We start from the raw sequence: 27,971 nt of genomic DNA on the forward strand, positions 1-27,971 counted from the left end.
TGGGCATCACCGGCAATGTCTTCTTTGCAGCTGAAATCTGCAGTAGTGTAGCATCTCCTCCTTGCAAAAACTGGTCTTCTCTCTTGGAGAGGGCGTGTAATGCTTTTATAGCTCCCTGGCCACGGCAAAGATAGCAGAGCATTGGCTGCTCGTGTAGAGATCACAGCTGTTTTTCTTTTTTTTTTCTTTTTTTCTTTTTCTTTTTTTGCGCTGCACTGCTAGAAAAAGAGAGAGAAATCGCTGGCTGGTTTTTTTGCTTTATTTAATCATAGGCTTCCCACTTATTAAGTGGGCGGCGGGTCACCTTTACAAATGGTTTAAATCTGTTCAAAAACTCAATAAAACCTTATAAGTTAAAAACAATGCTTTCACAGCACTTCTCAGGCGTCCCTGGATGCAATCACATGCACAGTTGCAATGCAGACATAGACTTCCTCGCGGGAAAGCATCTGTTTTCCCGAAAAGCAATCCCGCTTTCTCAAAAAGCATATATTTTTCCTCAAAGTTTCCTCTAAACCCATCTTCATTCAAGTGCTTGCTTTTCCTTGTGCACAATTCTAACACAGTTCGGAATTTCCTCCCGACTATGGATATTCCCTTTCCGATGCAGCTATCACCCACCTTGTAACGCATCAGGAATACCCATCACCTAGTCCTTTCCTACCGAACTTACGGTACAATCTCCTTTGCGATGCTCTATGTCACCCATCCTATGACACGTTAGTAAGAGCCTTTGCTTTATCCTCGAAGCCGCTGAAAGTGCTGAACTTTACAGTTGCACCACCTTCTTTGTAAGCTTTCGGCTTTTCCAATGCCCCCAAATTGTCACAAGGAATGGTTTGCAACATGGGCACTATAGTAGGCATCATCGGCACATCCTCACCATTAACATTCTGCGTCAAAGGTGCCATATCTGGCTGCTGTCCAGAAAAACCAGCCATGCTAAAATGAGCCTGTGGCACCCCAAACTGGCCTTGGTTGCTCTGAAAACCTTGCTGCATGCCAATGCTACCATACATGGGGTTTGGGATCCTGTCTTGCATACCCCCAAACATTGTTTCTAGCATGTACGGCTGGCTTCCAGGCGCATAACCAACCATACTCTGAAACACAGATCCACCCCTAAAATACCCAGGATGTAGCGTGGGTGGTGGAAAAACTTGATGCATTGCCTGGTAGCCAGTTCCCTGTCCATTTAAGATAGCATGCGGGCTCTGAAAGGTGGCGGGCTGAACTGGCATAGCCTATGGAATAGGCATCCTAACCACCGGTTCAAGGACGGGAAGAACCTGTTTTGGAGCCCCTGACTCCGCAACATGCGAGTGCTCCCTATCCTGCTCGAACGCATGAAGTACTTGGGGTTGAGCTTCAACAAGCTCTATTTGCGGTGTAGGATACCTTATTTGCTGTGGCACTGGTGGCGCTTGCAAGAACTTCATAAACCTTGGGTTCTGCACCAGTTGCGAAAACACATTCACAGCGGCAACTAACTGAATCTTGAACGCATCATCCTCAAGTTGCCGAGTCATAAAGCCCTGTACTGGAAGAACATTCACATTGGGAACTCTCGCCAACCTCAAACACCATAGGAATTTCCTACCTGTCCTTCGAAGAGGAACCCTCTTCCATAATGCCCTTCCCTTTGTCGGACATAGTGTAATCCCGCGTTCCTCTACTCTCTGTCTTTACCCAAAAGAATCGAGGTTCACTTCTTGAGGAAAAAGTGATTGATGTCCCGGCAACATAACCATGAAACCGGCCTGTGGGGCGGTAGGCTTTCGAAATTCTTTACTTTAGACACACACACAGAGCAGTTTAGAAAGGTAACCTGCGACGGGAATTAACACTTAAGCACACACACGGCTTGGAAGCTAGAATGCTCCGAGCAGACGTCGACAACCTGTAGGCCCCAAAATTGGCGCCCCTTATCCTTTAAGAGGGTAAATTACAAAGTAGAGTCCCGGGAATTCCTTTAACTGTATCAAGCTAGATACCACCTGTTCTAGCAAAATTTCGGCAACATAACAACCCCAAAACTTGTCCGAAACCAATTCCCCTGCTGGAACTCACTTCCACTGACATAAACCCTCTGATTTCTGCCCAAAACAGAAAATTCAGCTTGCTGTATTGACTGGTTTTTGCCCTGTTTTCAGCCCTAAACAGTCCCCGAACTGTCCTCTTGTCAGTGGGGCATTGTTCCCAATGGTTCTGGAGTCCGTATGGCTGAAAAACAGTCAAAATACAGCATGTAACCAGCGCTGAAATCGCACCTATACAATGAGGTTATCACTCTAACCAGTGCCTACTTTTGGAGCACCAGTCAGCTACTCCTGTTCCTGCTCAAGGAGGCTCTTGCCTCAGCAAAACGCATGTAGCCACACAGTTGTACATGAGTCAAATGAAGAGCCCTCTTTGTGGGGCATCACATTACTGCATGTAGGGAAGAGAGAGAGCAGTGTGGGGTGTGCAGGACATGACTTCTTGCACCACACTGTACATGAGAGGGAAAGCTTGCAGTTAATAGCTCTTAACCTGTGGCAGGCTACAAATGAAGTCTCTCCCAGCTTAAAAATCAGCGCCCATTTTTTTGCAAGAGGAAAGTGCACCAAATTGTGCCGCTTGGCACGTTTACCATTTCGGAGTTGCCGCTTAAAAATCTCCCGAGTGGTTGCCCAGTTGACTTTGCGGCAAAGTTCTAAAATGTTCCCCTTGTCATTCCGGAGGTAATGACGTGAACAGATTTCGTGGCCCAAAATAGCAGTTTCCTAATTTTTAGGAGATGCTTCCGTTGGGCTCCCACTAATCTTCTAACCATCTATCCCCATTGGGACCGCATCCAAAAATGCAATGTGGCCCAACTGTCAAGTACTTTCTTTTGGTGACCCCACCTTGACTTTGTGCCTTTATTGAGTTCAATTTCTTTTGGTGACCCCACCTTGACTTTGTGCCTTTATTGAGTTCACTTCCTAGTATCCACCAACTTGCTAAGCGCGACGGGGGGCCCTACATGATCTTGCACTAAGCCTAAACATCCTCTTACTATACGAATTCCAATGCCGACCAACTTCCCGTCTGCGGTGAAACTACCGTTCACATTGGCCATACAATGTCCGACCATTTGCAACTTCAAAAAGAGGGTCTCAAAGATAAAACAAAAATCATTGAAAAGAAACCAACAACTAAGGGTAGCAATTGCCACGTCCTCGAGACAAAGTTAATTGTCCTCGTGACAGTCACCTTCAAAAAGTCCTATTTCATTCATAAATTCAGAAAGCAAATAATGCTAGTTCATCCATATTTTTCTATCTAATATTTGTTCTTGAACAAGTATCTCCTCGCCCCGTTCTATTTTTAATCTATCAACCATTCTCATTCTTGAGGCACCGTGCAGAGATAAACCCTTGTTCTTCACATTCAAAACACTTTGAAATATTTATCTCTCTGTTCTTCTATCAATCAAATTCTGCTTTTGTTTTGACTTGTTGAAGGTTCATCTAGTGGGTAAGTCAAGTTACCCGAATGCATAGCAAATCCCCACTTAGCATGTCCGATTAATTGTTGTATAGACTCGGACTTCTGCTCAAGGCACTTGAAACTGATCTTCTTAACACTAGTCTGGTAACCTAATAGGACATAAAAGTGTCCTTTCAGGGTTTTGGGAAAAAATTTCCAAAACTATAGTAGATCCACTCATTTTGAAAAATCATTCATGAGCTTATAGTTCAAGGACTACTACATATGGCAAAAATGAGAAACTTGTAAAATTCTTCATCTCTTGGTCACAACAAGCCTCCAAAGTTGATGGACCAGTGCATTTTGCCCAAAACAGCCATTTCTTATGGTTGATTGCATATAAATAAGAGTGGGGATTTTTGTAGGACATGAGATAAAATGCCTTGTTAACTCCAATGGGTTGGTGATTAAAACATATGGTTTCTTTTTCCTCGCTTTTTTTTTGGGCAAAAAAAAATAGGTACAAAAAAGTTACATTTTTGTCATTCTGCGGGCCTATCATCAAAGTTTCTATAGTCACACTCAATACTAATACTATATACATGTTTTCTTAGTTCTCCTTGGGCCTTTGGATTCGAAAGGAGCCATGGAGCATGTCAAAAGAATAATATATCTATTACTAAGTGGAACCTTGGGGACAATGATAAGGTGCTAAATACAGCAAACATAACAAAACTGGGTTTAGCATTATAACCTAGAGTCCCATAGAAACTACTCAATATCTAGCCAAATTTGTAGTTTATGATTAGATATGGTTAGTACCTAAAAAATACACACAATTGGCCTAAGAAACTAGTAATATTCAAAAAGATATGCTTGCTACACTAAAATGTCTCGTATTCTTCAGCAATAAAAAAACTCAACCATCATCATATACTATGCTATATAGCATATTAGATCCCCCAAAACTCAAGGAAGATTAGCTTTATGTTATACATTCCACTTACACATTCATAATTGCATTTGGATATCAAGAAAGCCACCAAAAAATCATAAAAGTGCTAATTTTGGCCAAAAAAACAGGATTATGCAATTCTTATAAGTTGGTCATAACTCTCAATTTTAACACTTAGTCCTTCCTAGAAGGATCCAAACATGTTGAGAACTATGAGGGCTTATCCTCTAGCAATCTAAACCTCACAAACATGAAGTTTAGAGTGGTATAGCTACAAAAATTTGAAAAAAAAAAACCAAAAACAGGACCTATTTTTTCACACAGTTTAGGTTCAAAAATGTTGTGCAAGAGTAACGTTAATGGTGAGATTGATATTCCGAAAAAATGTCAAGTTTTTTCAACTCATAAGACAACTTTGTGGATAAATAGCACCTATAAATTCATTTTCGTACTCTTCAAATAATTCAAGCAAAATGGTCACTTACAGGAAACAAAAGTGTCCAAGGACATAAAAGTGTCATGTTACCATTCTAGTGTTAAAGGATGAAGTAGGTAAGAAAACATCCCAAAATCTCTCACAGTAAGTATCCAAGGGTTCTGCCTTGACCATCCAAAGATGATTCCAATCGGTAATCACGTGCTGTTCGTATTCTTGAGTGAGCCATGAAGAAATAAAGAGTCTCTTAAACTTTAAGCCACTTTGCCGGTGCTTCTTTTCTTAAGAGAAGAGTGGACCACCAAGTCCGTGCATTGTCTTTCAGAAAGGAAGTTGCTCGTCTAATCTTGGAGTGCTCTGTATAGCGGCCTCCAGAAAATGCTATGTCAAACTGTTGGATAAAGGCTAAAGCCTTGGGAGAATCTTGAAACCCTGAAAAGTATTCAAACTTTACTGCATGTCCGCCCTCTTTGAATTCCTTGGTCTTTTCGTGCTGCCTCCCGTTTCCGAAGCGTCAGGAGGGTTCGTTTGATTCTTGCAAGATTCGTCATTTGAATCCATGTGTGTCGCAGTAAGAGGATCAGATTTCCCGGTAGAAGAGAAATCGGCCCCTTGGGCCTACTTATTCTTACAAGAGATGCCCCAAAAGCAGAGCCCCAAAAGCTTCTAACTCAAAAGAAAAAAAGTCCCAAAGTAAACTGGTTCCAAAACCTGCCAAGAAAAAGCAGTTAGCACAATTTACGAAAATCCGTACAGGCTGCCACGTCAGCACTTGTCAACGCAGATCTCGAAAGTCCGTATTGTCTGTCACGTCAGCATGTCAGCGCAGATTCTCGGAATTCCGTACCATTCTGCCATGCCCGCGATTCTGTACCATTCTGTAGTCCTCCCACAGGTGGTTGTAACAAACTTGGACACTCCAAGTCAAGAATCAACCGCGACAGCACCAAATAACCACTTCAAAACAATTCACAGATCACAATAGATTTGCACTGGCCCGGCGGAGTTCCGTGCCTAGAGATATTGGCCCCAAAGACTGGCGCCCCTTTCGGTATTTCTTTTTGTATTAATCAATCATCAAAGTACAAGAGAGCGGTTAGGGTTTCACTCTCAGACTCTGCGTCCAGATGCTCTGAGAAGTGAGGCCCTCACCACTAATTTAAAGGTTACAAGGGATGCCCAAAAGCAGAGCCCCAAAAGCTTTTAAAATCAAAAGCATCAGTTCTCTCTCTCTCTTAGAGAGGCTTTTCTCTTTTTTTTATTAAAAAAAAAAAGCAAAAGAAAAATTCGCGTCGCTCATCATTTTGCCAAAAAAATAATAATAATAATCCGCCTCCGCGATTTCCGGAAATTAGGGTTTTTGGCAAAATTTAGGGTTTGCAGGAATTTTAGGGTTTCTGGCAGAAATTAGGGTTTCTGTTGTCCGCCACGTCATCACTTTGTGACATACCCCCGTCTTGAAAGCATTGTAATCGACCGCGATTACGCCTGCAAAACCGACAAAAGCCATAAACCGTCTTAGCAGACACTGACTGTTAGTACCTACGTACTAGGAACACACATCTAGCACATGCACAAAATCGACAGTCACATCACACGACATCACAGGACATCACCAGACATCACAGGACATCACATGACATTCAACATTCATTCGGATCTTAGACCATGATTTATCGGCAATGTAGCTAGCAATCACATCTAAGTCCAATCGGGACCTCATCGATGTCCGATTGACTAACCCCTATTGCAACCATGTCTATTCGAGATCAATCAGACCAAAATGCTGCAGTCATTTCGGCTATCAGTTCCTGCACTCACAAGAAGTCAAGAACAAATCAGTATCATAATCAGGAATTCCATTTCATAAAGTCATCCAGCAGAATACTGTCAGCTCTCAGTATCCCTGAAGCTCAAAGAGACATCAGTGACTTTAGTATCAAAATCGAGGCATCTGTTGACAAAGGAGTGGAGTAACTCCCCTCTTGTGCATCCCACTGCACCAGATCTTCGGCCAAGCTGAGTTCTGGGTTCCGTTTGGAGTAGACTATGCTAAACCAAAACATCGAGGTAAAGTTTCACAATCCGAGGAGTATCTGCTAGGTCCTCCTCCTCCATCCACTTCGCATCAAATGCAGGAAAGTTCTTGAACTTAACCAAGAACCGCCTTCGGACTTTACCCTTATTCTTCGTATCATTATGTGCCAAAATCTATTAAGGAACAAGGATCTCCTCGTTTTCTTCCCCTTTGGGTTGCTCATCAGGCTCCCCATCATCAGGCACATCACCCTTAACAGGGTTCAAGAGACTCACATGCAATGCATTGTGAATCCTCCAAGTATCTGGCAGTTTCAATCGGAAGGAGACATCATTTATCTTGTCAGTAATCTGGAAAGGTCCGTAGTATCACATACTAAGCTTTGGAAAAAGCCTCTTCTTTCCCTGTTTCTTTCTTAGGCGTGCCTTCTCAAAAGTAAGAGCACCCAATCATCCTCCTTCAGTTTCCAGTCGTGACGATGGCGATCCGCTGCCTTTTTCTGTCGTTCTTGAGACTCCTGCAAAGTCTCGCGAACCTTGGCAAAAGCCGTATCCAAATCTCGCGAATATTCATCCGCTTCAAATTTCTAATCTTTCGTGCTCAGGAAGGATGGAACCTTCGCAGCAGTTTCAACAATCTCACATGGCATCTTCCCCGTCGAAGAGTGTATCGTGTTATTGTAGGCAAATTCCACCAAAGGTAAGTTCTTTTCCCATTGAGTCTTCTGATGCGAGATACAAGACTTCAATAAATCTAAAATCACTGAATTGGCAATCTCAAATTGCCCGTGAGTCTGCAAGTGGAACGATGACGAGAACTGCAACCGCGTGCCAATGTTCTCCCAAATTGCCTTCCAAAACAAACTCATAAATCTGGGGTCTCTGTCGGAGACAATCGTCTCAGGCGTGCCATGTAATCGGAAAATCATCGTGATCATTCTGTATTCTCGGGAGATCAAAAAAAATGAAATCCATTTCAATATTTTCCCAGGGGCGGGTGGGTATGGGTAAAGGCTGTAACAATCCCTGTGCCTTATGCCTGTCAAACTTGACCTTCTGGCATACCAAGCAACTGCGCACAAACTCTTCCACATCCTTATTGAGTCTCTGAAACCGGCCTGTTTGATCCAAAAAGGGCGGTAGACTTTACTTTAAACCTTGATTTAGCTTTCACCCATTATTAGTCGTCTATTTTACCTGTACTTTCAAGACACGACAAAGGGGAGAGGGATACAGGCTGCTAGATTGCACCTGTATGAGTAGACGAACACCAGATTGGCCCCTAACTTAGGCGCCCCTTTCGGTATTTCTTTATTGTTCAAAAGAGGGAATAAACGCTGTGGTTCCTACAAGCTGCCCCGCACAAACTCGGCTGAATTTCCACCGTTCCAGCCCGATTTCGGCAGCATAACTGTACTAGAACCCTTCACGGTCAGTATTCCCACGCATTGACTGACTTTCCCGACGCATACGGGCACTTTGCAAAACCTGGCGAGAATCTGCAGCACGCTGAATTCTCTGTTTTCAGCCCTGAAAATACGCCAGATCGCCTGTACAGCGGTCCCCTTGCGTCCCCGAACCTCCTGGGGGTATTAGGGTCTGTTTAGGGCCAAAACCCTAAACCTACAAAAATACACAGCAGGCTGTAATTCACTGTTTCGGGCTCCGTTCCGCGTGCCGGTCGCATCCCTAGCAAGTCCTCGAGCTCCCGCACCTGTAGGGCTACTTGCCCTTTGAATCGGACGAGATTTCTGGCGTGAAACCTCTCCGAATTCACCTGTACCTGCGGGGGGATTAGCCGCTAGCTAATCCAGTACCTGTGCAAGAGGCTCTTGCCTCGGCAATCGCGCATGAACCCACACAACTGTACATTGGTCAAATGAAGAGCCCACTAGAGGGGCATAACATACTGCCAAAGGGGAGAGAGAGGGCAGTGCGTAGCGTGCAGGGCATCACTCCTGGCACCGCACTGTGCATAAGAGGGAAAGCAAGCACTCCATAGCTCTTAACCTGTGACAAAATCTGAAAATGAGGCTCTCTCCTCTTCAAATTCAGCGCCACTTCTTGTTGCATAAGGCAAGTGCACCAGAAGGTGCCACTTGGCACTTTTACAAGCATTTTCCCGTTTCGGGGTTGCCGCCTAAAAATATCCCAACCGGTTGCCCAGTTGACTTCACGGCAGAGTAAGAAAATGTTCCCTTTGTCATTCCGGAGGTAATGACGCCAACACATTTTCAGGTCCCAAAATAGCAGTTCCCTAAATTTTAGGAGATGCTGCCATTGTATCTTTCTAGGTCATCCGACCCTCTTTGTACACTGCGGCCACATCCAGAACTGAAATGTAGCCTCTGTAGCGAAGGATTCCACTTTGGCTAGTCAATGACCCCACTTGGCTAACCATAGTCCTTGTCCAACCTTAGTGCTCTCTTGCCCTCAGGCCTGGACTCCCTTTGGACAGTTCCACACTAGCTATGCAATGCAGGGCAGTTAGATTTCCCGAGGGGTGTTTCCAAAAAGTGAAAGTAAATAGATAATAAGAAAGAAATCAACAAAAAGGATAGATAGTAGTCACACGTTGGTGACATACCCCCCTCTTGAAATCTCAAACGTCCTCGTTTGCATCTATGTCGTTCATGCTCCTAGTCAACACTGATGTATTCAACACCTGTCGACACATGTACGACACATACATGCTCATTGTCAACCCTGGTGTATTCAACACCTCGTTGACTCATGTATTGCCTGCGTGTGAACCCTGTCCCAATGACATAGTGGTAGCTGCGCACTGTGCCATTGCTTTGAGTCACTAACTTTCCAATGACAAAATGGTAGCTGCACATTTTGCCACTGTCTTTTAGTACACGTTGGATCCCGTAACACTTTTAAGCATACCCAAACCGACAGTTTAAGAATGCAGTTACACATGTACTCTTCAATAGAAGCAATCACTGTATCCTTGACAAACTGACAAGAAATACTCACTTCTATAGCACTAACCAAATTTTTGGACATTCCATAAGAGCAATTGCCAAACTGACAATCTGTACAGCTCTAACATTCATGTAACAGGTATTTGATTTGAGCTCACTTTAAATACCATGTACATCATTTGTTTCAGAAGCCATTGTCACACTGACAATCCATGTAGCTTTGAAACTCAAGGGGTCAAGGTAGGTTGCAAATCGAAGGCTTCCAGGTAGAGTGATAACACAGTTGGTGACTCTGCAAGTTCACCTTCTTCCATCCACTTAGCATCCATTGGTGGATAGTTTCTGAACTTTACCAAGTAACGCCTAGCAACCTTGCCTTTCACTTTCCTTTCTTTGTGTGCCAAAATCTGTTCAGGGAGCAAGATCTCGTCAAGTTCCTCGACTTCCGGCTGATCTTCAGCTGGCATATCTTCTGGCACATCACCCACATAGGGTCTGAGAAGACTCACATGAAACGCATTGTGAATCTTCCAACTGTCAGGCAATTTCAGCCTATATGCAACATCACTGATTATGTCGCATACTTGAAAAGGCCCATAGTAACGCATGCTGAGCTTTGGAAAGAGTCTTTCCTTGCCCTTCATCTTCTTTAACCTTGCCTTTTCAAACCGTAGAAGCACCCAATCACCAAGTGAATATACCACTTCACGACAGTGACGATCAGCTGCTTTCTTTTGCTTTGCCTGAGTCCTTTCTAAGGCCACTTTGACCTTCTTGTACATTTCATCCATGTCTTGAACATACTTATCTGCTTCAAATATCTTGTCCTTTGTATGCAGTATGGGAGGAACTTTCTTGCCACCTTCAACTATCTCAAAAGGTGCCTTGCCAGTTGATGAATGCACTGTATTATTGTATGCATACTCCACCAATGGCAAATACTGCTCCCACTTTCCTTTATGCTCTGACACATAGCACTTCAGCAGATCTAGGACAGTAGAATTTGCCTCTTCTGACTGCCCATCTGTTTGAGGATGAAATGACGAAGAGAATTTGAGCGTGGTACCCATATTCTCAAACAAGCCTTTCCAGAACAAACTAGTCATGCGTGGATCACGGTCGCTAATAATCGACTGTGGCATACCATGATACTTGAAAATATTGCTCATAAACAAGCGTGCCATCTGATCTGGCTTTATCTTCTTCCTGACAGGAATAAAATGAGCCTGTTTGCTGAATCTGCAAATAATGGTCCAAATACCATCATTTCCTGTCTGGGTTCTTGGAAGATCAAAGATAAAATCCATAGCAATACTTTCCCATGGTTTATCTGGAATAGGTAGTGGTTGCAATAACCCTGGTGCTTTTTGCCTGTCAAACTTGACCTTTTGGCATATTAGGCATTCTCGCACAAAGGCATCCACATCCCTTCTCAATGTAGGCCAATAGAAGAATGTCTCAACCGCTTTAACTGTAGCATCGATACCACGATGCCCTGCATACGGTGGGACATGACTCTCTTCCATAACTTTGCGTCGCAATGGCTTTGTGACACACAATCTGCCATGCATCATCATGAACCCGTCTTTAAGAAGATAGTGTTCATGACGTTGTCCATCCATTAGTTGCTCGAAGACCCTTGCAAAATCTTCATCATTTGCATACTGTTCTCTCATATCATCAAGTTCATGATGATAAGGAATCGACACAGCTGAAATTTGTGGCTTTCTTGACAAGGCATCAGCCACAACGTTCTTCTTGCCTTCCACATGCACAATCTGAAAATGGAACATGGACAAGATATTTGCCCATCGCATATGCTTCTCAGATAACTTTGTCTGTGTCAAGAAGTATCGCAAGGTCTGATGATCCGTTTGGACAACGAAATCTGCACCTAGCAGGTAGTGTTTCCAACTTAAGAGCGCATGAATCACAGCCAGTAACTCTTTCTCATAGACCTGCATGGTCATCTCTGGCCGTTGCAAAATTCTGCTCTCATAGGCTACTACCCTGCCATCTTGCATTAGCACAGCACCAATGCTACTACCGCAGGCATCACATTGGACCACAAATGACTTCCTAAGATCTGGCAACACAATGACTGGATCCGAAGTCATCTTTTCCTTTAAGAGATTAAAAGCTGAAATCTCTTTTTGTGTCCATCTAAAGGTGACTGCCTTCTTTTGAAGAGCATGTAAAGGTGAAGCAATCTCAGCGAAATTTCGGATAAACCTTCTGTAATAGGAGCATAGTCCCAAAAAGCTTCGGACATCATGCACCGTCTTCAAATTTGGCCATGACTTGATCGCTTCGACTTTTGCAGGATCCATTCTGACACCGTCCTTTGAGACAATGTGTCCCAGAAAGTGAATCTCTTCCAGAAAAAACTCACTTTTCTTTGCATTGATGAGCAACCTATGACTGCGTAGCTCTTTGAACACAATGGCCAAGTGATGCCTATGCTCCTCTTCATTCTTTGAGTAGATTATCATGTCATCAAAGAATGTACCAACAAACTGCTGGTGTGGACGGAAAATTCTGTCCATCATCCTATTAAACGTAGTAGGAGCATTTGTGAGACCAAAGGGCATCACTAAAAATTCGTAAAGGCCAAACGTTGTTCTAAAAGCAGTCTTGTGCACATCCTCTGATCTAATGCGGATCTGATGATACCCACTCTTTAGATCTATCCTGCTAAACATAGCTGCTCCTTCTAATTTGTCCATAATATCATCAATTCTAGGTATAGGGAACCTATTCTTGATGGTATTCTTGTTCAGTGCACGGTAGTCGATGCACATACGCCATGAGCCATCCTTTTTCTGCACCAACAACACTGGAGAACAGAATGGAGATGAACTGGGCTGAATCAGCCCCTTTTCTAACAACTCCTGTACTTGGCCCATTATCTCTTTCTGCTGAGCCGCACTAACCCTGTACGGAGGCTTATTTGGTGGGCTACAGCCTGGCACCAAATCTATCGCATGGTCCTCGGGTCTCTCTGGCGGTAATTGAGACGGTAATGAATCGGAAAAACAGTCACTATACTGTTGTAAAAACATTGACCTTTCTTTATCTAGCACAGATAAATTTGATTCATCAAAATCTGACACTTCACGTGCAAAAACCAAGTACGCAGAAAGATGCTTTTTCATTACAGAAGTAATAGCAGAAGCTGATACAGTAGGAATAGACTCCCCTTTAAGCTTTACATCCAGAATGTGAGTCTTTCCCCTGCTCTGTACAGTGATCTTTTTGTTGTAGGCATCCATGATTCCCTGTACACGAAATAACCAAGGAATACCTAACAACACATCACATCCGTCCAGTGGCATGATGTAAAATTCTTCAGCATCTACATAGGACTGGATATGTAGACGCAACTTTCCAATGATGGGTGTCACAGCCTCTGTATGGCCAGGACATGCCAAACCTGCCTCTGCTGTATACCCCATCTCTTCAGGTCTGATTCCCAACTTTGAAGCCAATTCTGGGGAAATGAAGTTGGCTTTGGCACCTGGATCAAAGAAGATAAGCACTGTTTGATCCCTAACCTTTCCCCATGCTCTGCAAAGCTCACTTGCATCTGAATTTGGCTTGTCGCCCACCATATCTGGCACTAGACCAGCCATGGGCTTCTTTCCTTTCTTGTCTTCCTTGTCTTCAGAATCAGCTGGCCTTTTCTTTGTAGGACAATTGTAAGCAATGTGGCCAGGCTGCTCACATATAAAGCATTTGTTCTCTGTCCTCAGGACCTTCTTTTGCTCTTCTGACTTGCGAGGAAAACGTCTTTTCCATTTCTTTGCTGGTCCTTTTTCTGATTCAGCCGTAGCTTTGTCTTTCCCTGTGTTGGCCGACTCCTGAGTCCCTTTAGGAGCCTCATTGGGAACGTGCTTCTTGGCTGAATTTTTCTTGCCTGATCCTGCCTTGACGCCAGTGTTAAATTCACAATCTTCTCCCTTGAGCAAACCATTGCCAGTGTTTGCTACCTCGATGAGCTGCGTCAAAGTAGTGACTTTTGTCTTCGTACAGTACTTTCTCAATCCTTTGGGTAGGCCACAACAGTATTTTTCAATCTGTTCTGTCAATGGCACAAACCTATAGGAAGTTACTGGAAGTAGAGCTTTCCAAAACTTCCGATTGTAATCATCCAGATTTCTGCAAGTGGCAGCATTAAGCTGGTGCCATTCTGTCATGACATCTGCTTCGAAATCATCAGATAACCATGCTGCTGCAAAAATCTGCTTGAAGTAAATCCATGTGGACGGAGCTTGCCCTTTGAAGCAATAAAGTTGTCCACCATTGTCCCGCATTCCCTGTCAAGAAAGTGGCTGCCTTGCGGACCTTTGAAGCCTCTGTAAAGTTTCCCCTTGCATAGGCCTTGTCAAACTGCTGGAGGAATGAAAGAGCCTTCTTCCTGTCATCAAACCCTGTAAAGGTCGTGAATGACACACCTTTGCCACCTTCTTTGTACGGAGTTGGCCTCTCCAGCGGCGTCAAATTGTCATATGGAAGTGACTGAAACATGGGAACACTATTAGGGTTCATCTGTGTTCCTTGGCCGCTATTAACTTGACCTGGAAATGCCATATTTGGCTGCTGATTTGTAATTCCAGCCATACCAAAATTTGCTTGTGGCATCCCAAATTGTCCCTGAGTGCTTTGAAACCCTGGTTGCATACCCATGACACTGTACATGGGATTAGGCATCATCGTTTGAGCACCCCCAAACACTGTTCCTGGCGTATAAAACTGATTTCCAGGTGCATGACCAGCCATGCTTTGGAATACGGATCCACCTCCAAAATAGCCAGGGTGTACTGAAGGTGGTGGGAAGACCTGTTGCATAGCCTGTAAGTTGCTTCCCTGCCCATTAGAACCAGCTATAGGCTGCTGAAAGGTGGCGGGCTGAATTGGTACAGCTTGAAAAACTGGCATCTCAGCCACCTGTTCTTGCACCTTAGGCATACGTTGTGGAGACTGCATGTTCTCCGTCAAGTGTACAGGTGTTTCCATTGACTGTGCGGTATGAATCACCTGTGTTCGAGCCTTAACAGGCTTTTGAATATGATCCAGTGACCCAACTTGCTGAGACGGAACCGGAGGTTGCAGAAAGGCTAAAAACCTCGGATTCTGCATTACTTGTGTGAACATAGCCACAGCAGTAGCCAACTGGGTCCTGAATATATCATCATCAGTCTGTGGTGGTCTTGAGGACTCACCCACTTCATGTGTCTGTTGACCCTGTGAAGAGGAAACCTCTTCAGTCACATCATCTGGTCTGTCAGCCATAATTACAATTCCCTGTGTCTGGTCTATGATCCCCTGTGTCTTCAAGCCCAAAACTGACCAAGGCTCACTTCTATGGAAAAAAGTGATTTAATCCCGTCGATGGAACCATGAAACCGGCCTGTTTGATCCAAAAAGGGCGGTAGACTTTACTTTAAACCTTGATTTAGCTTTCACCCATTATTAGTCGTCTATTTTACCTGTACTTTCAAGACACAACAAAGGGGAGAGGGATACAGGCTGCTAGATTGCACCTGTATGAGTAGACGGACACCAGATTGGCCCCTAACTTAGGCGCCCCTTTCGGTATTTCTTTATTGTTCAAAAGAGGGAATAAACGCTGTGGTTCCTACAAGCTGCCCCGCACAAACTCGGCTGAATTTCCACCGTTCCAGCCCGATTTCGGCAACATAACTGTACTAGAACCCTTCACGGTCAGTATTCCCACGCATTGACTGACTTTCCCGACGCATACGGGCACTTTGCAAAACCTGGCGAGAATCTGCAGCACGCTGAATTCTCTGTTTTCAGCCCTGAAAATACGCCAGATCGCCTGTACAGCGGTCCCCTTGCGTCCCCGAACCTCCTGGGGGTATTAGGGTCTGTTTAGGGCCAAAACCCTAAACCTGCAAAAATACACAGCAGGCTGTAATTCACTGTTTCGGGCTCCGTTCCGCGTGCCGGTCGCATCCCTAGCAAGTCCTCGAGCTCCCGCACCTGTAGGGCTACTTGCCCTTTGAATCGGACGAGATTTCTGGCGTGAAACCTCTCCGAATTCACCTGTACCTGCGGGGGGATTAGCCGCTAGCTAATCCAGTACCTGTGCAAGAGGCTCTTGCCTCGGCAATCGCGCATGAACCCACACAACTGTACATTGGTCAAATGAAGAGCCCACTAGAGGGGCATAACATACTGCCAAAGGGGAGAGAGAGGGCAGTGCGTAGCGTGCAGGGCATCACTCCTGGCACCGCACTGTGCATAAGAGGGAAAGCAAGCACTCCATAGCTCTTAACCTGTGACAAAATCTGAAAATGAGGCTCTCTCCTCTTCAAATTCAGCGCCACTTCTTGTTGCATAAGGCAAGTGCACCAGAAGGTGCCACTTGGCACTTTTACAAGCATTTTCCCGTTTCGGGGTTGCCGCCTAAAAATATCCCAACCGGTTGCCCAGTTGACTTCACGGCAGAGTAAGAAAATGTTCCCTTTGTCATTCCGGAGGTAATGACGCCAACACATTTTCAGGTCCCAAAATAGCAGTTCCCTAAATTTTAGGAGATGCTGCCATTGTATCTTTCTAGGTCATCCGACCCTCTTTGTACACTGCGGCCACATCCAGAACTGAAATGTAGCCTCTGTAGCAAAGGATTCCACTTTGGCTAGTCAATGACCCCACTTGGCTAACCATAGTCCTTGTCCAACCTTAGTGCTCTCTTGCCCTCAGGCCTGGACTCCCTTTGGACAGTTCCACACTAGCTATGCAATGCAGGGCAGTTAGATTTCCCGAGGGGTGTTTCCAAAAAGTGAAAGTAAATAGATAATAAGAAAGAAATCAACAAAAAGGATAGATAGTAGTCACACGTTGGTGACAGTCTCCGCCAAAAGAAATCTCTCTCTACCCCTCTCATGGTGGTAGCAATGCCGCGGTGACCTGTAAAAGGTGGACAGTGGCAATCAGTCATAACCTTTTCCCTCAACGGCTGTGTAACGCACAACATAGTCTTTTTCATCAAGTAGCTTTCCCGAAGGGAGTATCCAGCTACTGTCTCCCCATCCCGTATCCGTGTGGAAATATCTGCAAAATCTGTATCTGTGGCACATTGATCGACCATATCCTCGAAGCTTCTATGATGTATCGCAGAAATAGCCAGAACCAACAGTTTTCGAGACAAAGCATCTGCCACCACATTCTTCTGTCCTTGCACATGGACAATCTGGAAGTGGAACTGTGACAAGATGTTCGCCCACCGCATCTGTTTTTCCGAAAGCTGCTTCTGTGACAAGAAGTAGCGCAAACTCTGATGGTCTGTAAAGACAGTAAAATCCGCTCCGAGTAGGTTATGCCGCCACTGAGTAAGAGCATGGATAACCGCCAAAAGCTCTTTCTCATAGATCTGTGCTGTCATCTCCGGCCTAGAGAACAAACGGCTCTCGTAAGCTATGACATGGCCTTCTTGCATCAAGACCGCACCCAGACTACGACCACAAGCATCACAATATACTTCAAATCACTTCTGCAATTCCGGCAAAGTCAAAATAGATCTCGTAGTCAATTTCTCTTTCAATGTCCGAAAGGCAGTCACCTCTGTGGGACCCCACGAAAAAGGTACTCCTTTCTATGTCAAGGTATGCAAAGGGGAAGCAACCTCTGCAAACTTTCGTATGAACCGCCTGTAGTACGAACACAGTCCCAAGAAGCTTCTAACTTCATGGACATTCCTCAAATCGGGCCAATCACGGATAGTCTCTATCTTGGCCGGGTCCATTCACACTCCTGCTGCTGACACAATGTGTCCCAAAAAGTGTATCTCTAGTAGGAAAAAATCACTTTTCTTTGCATTAATCACTAACTTGTGATCTCGTAATGCCTGAAAGACCTAAAGCAGATGATCTCTGTGTTCTGCCTCATTCTTGGAGAAAACAATGATGTCGTCAAAGAAAGTGCCAACAAATAGCTTGTACTCTCGAAAAATCCTATCCATCATCCGGTTAAATGTCGCAGGAGCATTGGTTAAGCCAAAAGGCATCACCAAAAACTCAAATAACCCAAAAGTCGTCCGAAAAGCTGTCTTGTAGACGTCTCCCGGTGCTATTCTGATCTGATGATATCCACTCTTCAAGTCAATCCTGCTAAAGCACGAGGATCCCTGTAACCTGTCGAGTATCATCGATCCTAGGAATCGGAAATCTGTTCTTGATGGTGATTTCGTTGAGAGTGCTATAATCGATGCACATTCTCCAAGATCCGTCTTTCTTCAAAACCAACAACACTGGAGAGCAATACAGTGAAGTACTAGGCTGGACAAGACCCTTTTCCAAGAGGTCTTTCACTGAGTTCATAATCTTTTCATTCTGTACTCGGCTCACACGATAAGGTGGCCGATTCGGTGGCGTGCTTCCAGATATCAGATCAATGGTATGATCTTCAGGTCCTCTCAAAAGCAATCGGCATGAGCGTGGAGAAAAAAAAATCTTGGCGTTCTTTTCTTCAGGTCAAAACATTTTCAACTTTTATCCATCCTTCAGTTCTCCCAAAAGAATGAGTAAGAAAACTGAAGTTCATCAAGTACAATCTCTAAGCCCTTCATTTATCAAAGTCGCTTTCTCGGCCCGGTAGTCAACCACGGCGTAGTTCTTGCGGTACCAAGGGATCCCGAGTAGAACGTCACTCACGTGCCCTGAACACCCCTGTCATTGCAAACGAAGTTTGCCAATGCTCGATGTAATGGCAACATCCCATCCGGGTGCCAGTCGAACTACCTCCACCTGTGGCGTCAGTCTGTCGGGCGTAGTTCCAAATCGAGCCGCCAATTCCAAGTGAAAAGAAGTTGGCCTTGGCTCCTTCAAAAGAGCTTCCTGATCCTTCGCTTTGCCCCGAAAGCGGCAAAGTTTGTACTTTCATTCATTAGATTCGGTGCAGGTCCCACGCCATGTGGTACCAGTTCTGCTTTTCTATCTGCCTTTTCTGCCACATTCCTCAGCTGCTCTCGAACTCTCAGACCTGTCGTCGTCTTTATCATTTTGTTCTTTCTGTGCCTTATCAGGGCACTTTGCGGAAATATGTCCATGTTCCCCGCATCCAAAGCACTTCCCCTCTCTGATGAAGCGAGCTCTCTCCTCAGGAGTAAGCTTGGGTCGTGCATCCTTTTTTTTTCTCTGGATTGCTCTTTTTCATTCTACTTTCATCCCCAGAAGTCTGTTCGGCTCGTTGTGTCATGGCCTCATCTGTGGGGTAGGTCAGACTGCAAGAGTGAATGGCAAAGCCCCGCTTCGCATGACTCATCAACTCCTGAATAGAAGCTGACTTCTGTTCCAAGCAGTGATTTCGGATCTCTGTAGGTAGACCCAAGGTAAACCGCTCAATCTGTTCTCTGAACGAGATCTTCTTAAATGAAGAGGCGGGTAGAAAAGAGTTCCAGAATCTTTCACAATAAGCATTGATTGTATCTTTCTTGGTCATCCGGAGATGGTTCCAAGCAGCTCGTATATCTCGTTCAAACTCTTGCGTCAACCAAGAAGAAATAAAAAGCCTCTTAAATTTCAGCCATGTAACTGGCACAGTCTTGCTTAATAGAAGCGTGGACCACCAAGTACGAGCATTCCCCTTAAAGTAAGAGGCAGCTCTCCGAATCTTGGAGTGCTCTGAATAGCGTCCTCCCGGGAAAGCGATGTCAAACTGCTGTATAAAAGACAAAGCCTTCGAAGCATCTGAGTATCCTCAAAAGTATCAAACTTGATCGAGTGGCCACCTTCCTTAAACTCTCGGACTTTCTTGCTTTTATCTTCGAGAAAGTCATACTGGTTGGCTTTGTAAAAATTCTTCTTGTTCGCATAAAACTTTCCGTCATCGGAATCTGAGCTGTCTGTAGACGAGTCCTCAGTAGAACTATCAGTCTCTGGGCGAGATGTAGCCTTCTTTGCCTTTTTCTTGCCCTTTCCGAAGCTTTGCTTCTTGCTTCGCTTTTTACCTTTTCTGTCTTCTTCGCTCGAATCCGAGGAGCTAGAAGAACTGTCAGAAGAAGAAGAAGAAGAACTGGGTAGGTCTTCAAACTTGACGCGCTTCTTCAATTTCTTTGCCTTGTCAAATGTCGACCGACGACCTAAATATCCCGGGAAGTCAGTGCCTTTCTTCTGCTTTTTGCCGTGCTTTTTTTCCTTCTTTTGCACGTCGAAAAGCTGAGCAATCTGTGCATCAACCACGTTCTCTAGTTCTTTCTCCGTATATTTCTTGTAGGCAGAAGATTTCTTGAGAGCGGGTTTCGGTAGTGGTGTTGTGGTTCTCTGCCACTCTGTCTGTACCTCTTCCAAAGAGGTCTGGTTCATATATTTTGCCATCTTCGGGTCCTTGGCAAAATTGAGCATCATCTTTGCTGCATCGCCAATCAATTGACGACGCTTCATCTCTGTTTGCTCCGCCTGAGTAGGCCGAGGCGGGCCATACTCTCTGTCTGAATCTTCGTTGTGATCCCAGCCCGCATCTCCAGATGCAGAGGGAGTCGACTGATCATTGCCTGAAGCCATAGGTGCCGCGGAAAAAAAATTCGAGGATCGGATTTCCCGTAGAAGAGAAATCGGCCGTGCTCCGATACCACTGTAACAAACTTGGACACTCCAAGTCAAGAATCAACCGCGACAGCACCAAATAACCACTTCAAAACAATTCACAGATCACAATAGATTTGCACTGGCCCGGCAGAGTTCCGTGCCTAGAGATATTGGCCCCAAAGACTGGCGCTCCTTTCGGTATTTCTTTTTGTATTAATCAATCATCAAAGTACAAGAGAGCGGTTAGGGTTTCACTCTCAGACTCTGCGTCCAGATGCTCTGAGAAGTGAGGCCCTCACCACTAATTTAAAGGTTACAAGGGATGCCCAAAAGCAGAGCCCCAAAAGCTTTTCAAATCAAAAGCATCAGTTCTCTCTCTCTCTTAGAGAGTCTTTTCTCTTTTTTTTTTTTTTTTAAAAAGCAAAAGCAAAATTCGCGTCGCTCATCATTTTCCCAAAAAAAAAAAATAATAATAATAATAATAATCCACCTGCGCGATTTTCGGAAATTAGGGTTTTTGGCAAAATTTAGGGTTTGCAGGAATTTTAGGGTTTCTGGCAGAAATTAGGGTTTCTGTTTTCCGCCACGTCATCACTTTGTGACAGTGGTCATGCCACATCATCATTTTGTGACATTTGAAGTGTTTAAAGTTGTCCAATCTCTTCTTTTCCTTTGGCACGTGGTGCCCGTCCCTATGACACCTCCTTACAGAGGATACAGGAGCCGCACCCTAGGTAGTCCCTACCAGACGTAGCAAGCTCGACAAGAGTTAATCACCATTCAGAGCGGCACCTGAGTTTGCCTACCATCTCAATGGACCCAGGTGGGCAACGGCGTTACTGGAGAGTTTTTTGAGATAGTGGGTCCCCGCCATGCGCATACCAATGTTCGCCAACTAAGGAGACTGGATGGGTCGATTGCCACAGAGCCTAAGGACATACGAGCAATAGTTATCGACTTTTTCCGTGAGTTGCTCTCAATTGAGCCACAATCAGAGAGCAGGGATGCGCAAGTGTGGGCACAGATGCCTTCCCTCGTCACTAGAGATGTGACACATGCTTGAGAGCCCTCTCCTACAAGAGGAGCTTCAAGAGGCTCTTAGGACACTCCCTTGTGATAGTTGCCCAATAGAGGATGGTTTGACTCCCAGCTTCTTGGAGTACTACGAGGTGCTTGGACAGGACTTATGTAGTGCATACCAGCACATTTTGCGCATTGGGGAGATGCCTTACAGCATGAGTGAGGGTTTGATCTACCTCATTCCCAAGGAGGGGGGATCCCCATATGAGATTCGGCAATGGTGGCCCATTACCATTCTCAACTTACAAAATTCTAGCAAAGGCTTCGGGTTTGAGAATTCAGCCACTACTTAAGAGCATCATACATGAGACTCAGACGGGCTTTGTCACGAAGCGCAGTATCCTTGACAACATCATCACTTTCTGGGAGGCAACTGCCCTCGTCCGCCTACGAGGAGAGGATCTTGTGGTGCTCCCTTCTCGACTTTGAGAAGGCCTACTACAGAGTTGACAGAGACTTCCTTGAGGGCATTGTACGCAGGATGGGTTTTTCAGATGCCTGGATCAAAGGGGTGTCTTCTCTCTACAGATGTGCTCACAGTCAAGTGTTGCTAGCAGGAGGTCGAGGGGAACGCTTCATGCTTGCAACTCAATACAGCAGGACTGCCCTCTTGTCCCCTCCCTGCTTCTTTTCTACACAAAGGCGACCAGCAGATTTCTGGCCTCACAGGAGGTTGGTTTGCGTGGCCTACAGTTACCTATTCGGGGAGAAGAGCTTTTGGACGATGAGTTTGCCAATGACTCAGACATGTTTTTGGAGGGCTGTGAGGCCAATTTGCACAAATGTGAGCAGTCCCTAGAGGTGTTCTGTTGTGCATCGGGAGCATTGATCAACTAGCGAAAGATAATGTTTTTTTGGGTTGGTGATGCTCCTACTCTTGATTGGATGCCTGGAGAAGGTGAAACCGGCCCGTAGGGCAATAAGACTTTAGGTTTCACCGGAATCTTTACTTGAAAGACTTTACTCGAACTTTATGACACAAATGAACTTCACAAATAAACCTCTGACTGGAATTAACACTCCAAACAAACCATGGCCAGGTAGCTAGAGTGCTACCAAGAAGAAAACGACACCCTATAGGCCCCAAAGATTGGCGCCCCTTTCGGTATTTCTTTATTTATTGCAAATAGACGATCCAAACACTTTCATCTAACTCTCACCAAGCTGTCCAAACCTGTCCATAGCTGCAATTGCAGGTTTTTGATCCAATTTCGCCAACATAACGGCGCAAAAACCTTTATAGGTCAAAAGTACACGTGAAGAACACTTTCCCTTGCGATTTGGAAGATTTCTAGTGAGCAGCAGGTCAATTTCAGCGTGCTGTAATTCCCTGTTTTGTAACTGTGAGGTGGCCAAAGCCCTGTTTAAGCATCCCAAGGCTTTCCCGAGGATCCCTTGGCGATATCCTGCAGTTTAGGTGCGAACCCCTAAACCTGCAGAAAAACACAGCAGGTTGTAATTTTCTGTTTTGGATCGTTTTGGGCGGAGCAAACGCGTCTACGCTTGTCTCAAGTGCTCCCGCAAGCAATGGAACAGTCCCCCTTTGAATCGAACGAGTTTTCACGCAAGGAAACTCTCTGATTTTGCAATCCTTCGAGGTGGAATTGTGCGTATCTATGGGGGATCAGCAATTAGCTAATTTAATACCTATTCAAAAGGTTCTGCCTTGGCAAACGCGCATAAAACCCCCGAACACTACATGGTCATTTGAGAAGCCCAACTAGTGGGGCATTACCATATGTGCAAAGAGGAGAGAGATGCACAAGAGCAAATCATCGCGCTACATGAGGCAAGGGAGAAGGCAAGCTTTCCATTAAAGTTGTGATAACCTACACCCACTACTCACACACACTCTTGTGTTCACTTAATGAACAAAAATCAGCCTCCTCTCTCAATTTGGGTGCCCCCTCTTGACGCATAACTGGCAAAATCTCCTAAAGCCGCCACGTGTCCAGTTTGCCTCTTTTGAGTTAATTCCTAGTACCCGCCGACTTATAAAGTGTAGCGAGGGGTCTAAATGACTTTGAAGTGAGTCTAGACACCCTTTTACTGCTGAAATTTCGGTGCCGACTAGCCCGACCATCTCGTGGCGATCTGCCCTTCCCGACAGCGGGTGAAACCGGCCGTTTCACACTGGCCACACAATGTCCCGTCATTTTGTAACTTCAAAAAGAGGGTCCCAAAAATTAAATAAAAATCAAGGGAAAGAAACCAACAACTAAGGTTAGTGGTTGCCACAGCCTCGTGACAAAAGGCTTTCGTTGGATCCCTTAAAGGACGCCAATTCGCTCGCTACTTGGGCTACCAGGTTGGCTTGGACTTGTCACCAGAGCAACAGATCGCTTCCCTCTTCCTAGCCATCAAGTGGAAGTTTTTGCACTGGAGATTGGCGCAGCAGCCAGCTATCTCTTGCTGGCAGGTGTTGTGGCCAACCAGGTGTCCTACATCAGATCCTGCTAGATTTTCTAAAGTTCTTACATCAATCAGCTAGAGAGGGCTGATTGGGAACTTTCTGTGGACAGGGAGACACACGCATTCGGCTCGGGCAAAGTCTCCTGGCAGGTCATCACCCTACATTGCTCTCAAGGACCTCATTTGAGAAGCTAATTTTCAGAGTTCTTCTTCTAGGGGAGGAGCCTTGGAAGGAGCTTTTGCTGTACCGGATCAGAGGCGGAGTTCCATAGACGGATGGCCCTTGGAGCCCCTACACTCATTGGATTTTCACAGAGATGCGCAGTGTGGCCTGAGCAAGAGATGAGCAGACCGTTTCGCGTTGAACTTACTTCGGTCTTGGGAGCAACTGAGGGGGGGACTTGAGCAAGACAAGCCCACATGCATTTAGGAGCGCTTGAGGCAGCCTCTTACATGGAACTCGTCAGTCAATACACAACGAGGTCACATGGTTAGCAGAAGACCCCATGCTCATGCGGTCCCATGGCAGAGGGTCCAGCCCGCACCTTGGGAGACTGGTTGCAATTTACAACACTGTTGAAGAAAAACAGCACAATTGATGCCCATAGGGATACCAATTGTTTGCCTCATCATGCACGTACTTCTGAAGGCTCACAAAATTGCCAGGCTAGATCCTAAGCTAACTAATACTAACATTTAACTGTACAAGTAGCTTGTCCACGTGCAATGCGCACATGACACTGTGCATTATATATACACCATCACACTAGGGCTATCTCCTCTTGTATTTGCACACTTCGTGAAACACTCGTTGTTGTGTGCCTTGAGCTTCTTCTCCATCTCCAAGTTGTGTGTGCATTCCTACAATAACAAACCCCCTTCCAGAAAGCGTCCTCTCTTTCCATCCCAATTGGTGATCTCTCTCCATCCCAATTGGCTCTCTCTCTCTCTCTCTCTCCCTCTCTCTCTCTCTCTCTCTCTCTCTCTCTCTCTCTCTCTCTCTGTGTTTGTGTGTGTGTGTGTGTGTGTGTGTGTGTGTGTGCGCGCGCACGCGCGCAACGTTTCTCTCCACAAGTCAACCCTCTCTCTATTCTTGACCCATCAGAAAGTGCCCTTAATTGCCCCTCTCAATGGAGAAAGCATGGAGCAGCCGTGTATCCCAAAGGCCTGCCCCTCTCCCCTCTCTTAGCATCAGTTCTAGCACCCAACTTCTCCAAGAGACCCTACAATGTTTGCACCATGATGTAAGTTCAAGTTTACGGGAGGAACCTACTTCAATGATTTCTAACTGGTTGTATCATATGCTTCAGAGATTGTTGCTTTGCAGGTGTCTCCTCTCTTGTGTGAGAGCAGGAACAGGAAAAGGCTTCGGTTTCTGCTTGAGAAATTCCAGAAACAGAATCTGAGGAAGATGAAAGGGTTGCAACATCCTGAGACTGGGTTGAGACCCTGCAAAGTTGGGAGCTTCAGCTCTCAAGATTTTACAGCCAGGCACAGCCACAAAACAGCCGTCACTTCCTAAAAGCCGCCACTTGAAGAAATGGAGTGCCCATACAGCTCTATCCTCGATGTCATAAAACTCTTTCATGTTCCCTCTCTATAGCTTTGCCCATGCCAGACGCGCCGAAGCCCCCCCCCCCCCCCCCCCCACCCCAAAAAAAAAACATGTCTTCGCTTCTGTTGCACCTGGCAGGTTTTAAGAGGACAGGATTGTCATTGCAGGTGGAACAATTAGCCACAGCCATTTCCAATTTATATTAATTGAGGCTCCTTACTCTTGAATGCAGTTTAGTAGAACATCATATTGAAAAGGCAGCACTTAAAACATGAGAACATTTATACAGAGTGAAGATGATTAAAACAGAAGAAAAGAACCTCCAGCATATAGATTGCCCAAATTCAGACAGGCATCTATAGTGGCCAATGATATTTGAGGGAAACTAGTTCCAAATGCAAGTAGAGTAATATCTGCAACTGCGTAGTTCCATATGCGCTGAGTCTTTACAACCCGCCTTCCAGTGTCAGAATCTTGAAAAGAAACCTCTCGAGTCTGCTGCACAATATTCTCCATGCCTTGGAAAAAGCGAGATGTGATGGCAGAGAGACCCAGGAAGCAATACACAATAGCCAAGGTATAAAAAACTCCGAGCATGACATCATTCGAACTCATCTTCGTCGTGACAAAGGAAGGCAGGCTTTACACCTGCCTGCTACATACTGCTTTCAATCTAGTGTGCATTAAAATATCTTGATAAGGAACGTTTTGCACTTGATGGATCGCTACAGAGGCCCTTGACGCATCACCGCATGCAGACAAGTGCTGCCATCAATGTGTCCATGAGAGAGGAGGTTTAGCTTTAAATGCAGCTTAGATGGTAAAACTGATGTTTCGATGAAGGATGGTTCAGAGAGGGTGAAACTGCGATGAAGCGATTGTTCAAAGCGGGCGAAAACTGCACAGAGGTTTCACCTGAGATTCGGCTCCTTCCAAATTGCAGCGAGCATGAGGATGGCGATGATCCCTTCTTCTGCAAAGTTTTTCAGCTGCCGCGTGTCAACTTGCATATAGCTTCTGGAAAAGAAAAGGAGGTGAAAGCTTTGTACACCAACGGAATGAAGCCCGCAAGAAGGTCGGTGCGTGTAGTCGGACTGAGGGCAAGAGCACCAAATAGCCCGGTCGAATGTACGAAGGAAGGTAACTACTAAGTTCTAACTTGAGTTTGCCTAAATGGAATTGACTAGAGCTTGCAAGTTGCTGTACAAAAGTGCGCGATCAAAGGAAGCCTCCAGATGTAGTCGTGACTCGTCGGCGGTCAATCAAGAAGAGCCACGGCCAGGAGGGGCCAAGCCCCTTTTCCGTCGATGATCAGTGCCAACAAGCAATAAAGTCATGCCACCATCCGTGAGCTTATCGAGCTACCGATTGACCAACACGCATTGATCACCTTTTTACCCCACATTAGGGTGGATGGCGCCCTTCTCCCAAAAAAAATGAACTTCTAGCAACTCTATGATGAGAGTGCAGGCCACCCAGAGGCAATCCTTTCCCTAGCACCAAAAGGCCACCTCCAATCCACATCATGCACTCCTCAGGTGCAACCTTGTTCCCGCCTGACCCTCCGCCTTAGAGCCTCCTTGGTCCTGAGGCAGGGAGTAGGCCAACACAGGCGCGGTCCAAAGAAGCCCAGAAAATAGCTAGTATTAAGAGAAAACATCATACATCAAAAACTCGTTATCACTTTGCACTTATCAAACAAGGTGAGGAGGCACGAAGGCCTCCTAAGTAAGGGGGGATGAGGGAAAGTAATTTTTAATAAGTGCTTACAATCACATGGATTTTTGTTGTGTTTTGATTTAAAACTGTATTTTCTGTTTAACGTAAATACATAATCACAAATGGTTTATGTATTACGAAGGGCTCCACTTAATTAATGAGGAAGGTACACATTGCACATCAATATTTTGAAACAAAATAAAATGAGAAGGAAGTAAAATAAAAGCAATAAAATAAAAAGACACATTGAAAAATTAATATAAAAGAATATTTTAGTGCTTTCTTCATAAGAAAAGATAAAGTTAATAAGCATAGAAAATAATAAAACAAGTTAGCGAAATGAATCTTTATAAAGTCCTTAAATGAAAGGATCTCTTATCAATACCTCACATCATGGGATCAAACTCCTACGAATACACTCTTCAATCCAAAAAAGAGAATGAAACTTTTGAAAATAGCATTTTTAAAGACCATGATTTCTTTCTATTCACAAGAATTTTAAGGCCCCTTGGGACACTTGTCTAACAATGAAAATTAAACGGCTTTCACCATATGGGTACTAAAGCCAATTAGCACGCCAAAAAAATGCCCAACCACATAGTCCTTCCTTTTGCATGTTGAAAAAACATAACCAAACACTAAGTCCTTTGCCACAGACAGGCCGAAAAGAGTGATGTTTTTAGTCATTTTCGTGATATTGTTATCAACTCCTTTTTGGCCTCTAAAGGCCTTAGTATCCATATGATGAAGGTAGTCTAGTTTTTGGTGTTTGACAAGTGTTCCTCAAAGGAGCTTTAAAAGTCTTGAAAGCTTTGAAGAGTATTGAAGAGAAAGACTTTCACAT

At 44.9% G+C, this 27,971-nt stretch overlaps 1 protein-coding gene across 2 annotated transcripts in view; it reads right to left on the reverse strand.

Annotated features, from left to right (window-relative positions):
• MHX (magnesium/proton exchanger) overlaps positions 1-26,495 on the reverse strand; it is a 115,635-nt gene extending 89,140 nt beyond the window's left edge. Inside the window, exon 1 of one of the 2 annotated variants that reach the window (XM_086522159.1) lies at positions 25,729-26,495. In XM_086522159.1, coding sequence (XP_086378285.1) covers positions 25,729-26,023 — 295 coding nt within the window. In that variant the 5' untranslated portion in view covers positions 26,024-26,495. The remainder of the gene's footprint in view (positions 1-25,728) is intronic. The other variant, XM_086522160.1, reaches the window with a different exon arrangement.
• Positions 26,496-27,971: the final 1,476 nt, after the last annotated feature.

This window comes from Adiantum capillus-veneris, chromosome 10 (genome assembly GCF_014529385.1).
Source record: "Adiantum capillus-veneris isolate H3 chromosome 10, ASM1452938v2, whole genome shotgun sequence".
NCBI classification, from domain to species: Eukaryota; Viridiplantae; Streptophyta; class Polypodiopsida; order Polypodiales; family Pteridaceae; genus Adiantum; species Adiantum capillus-veneris.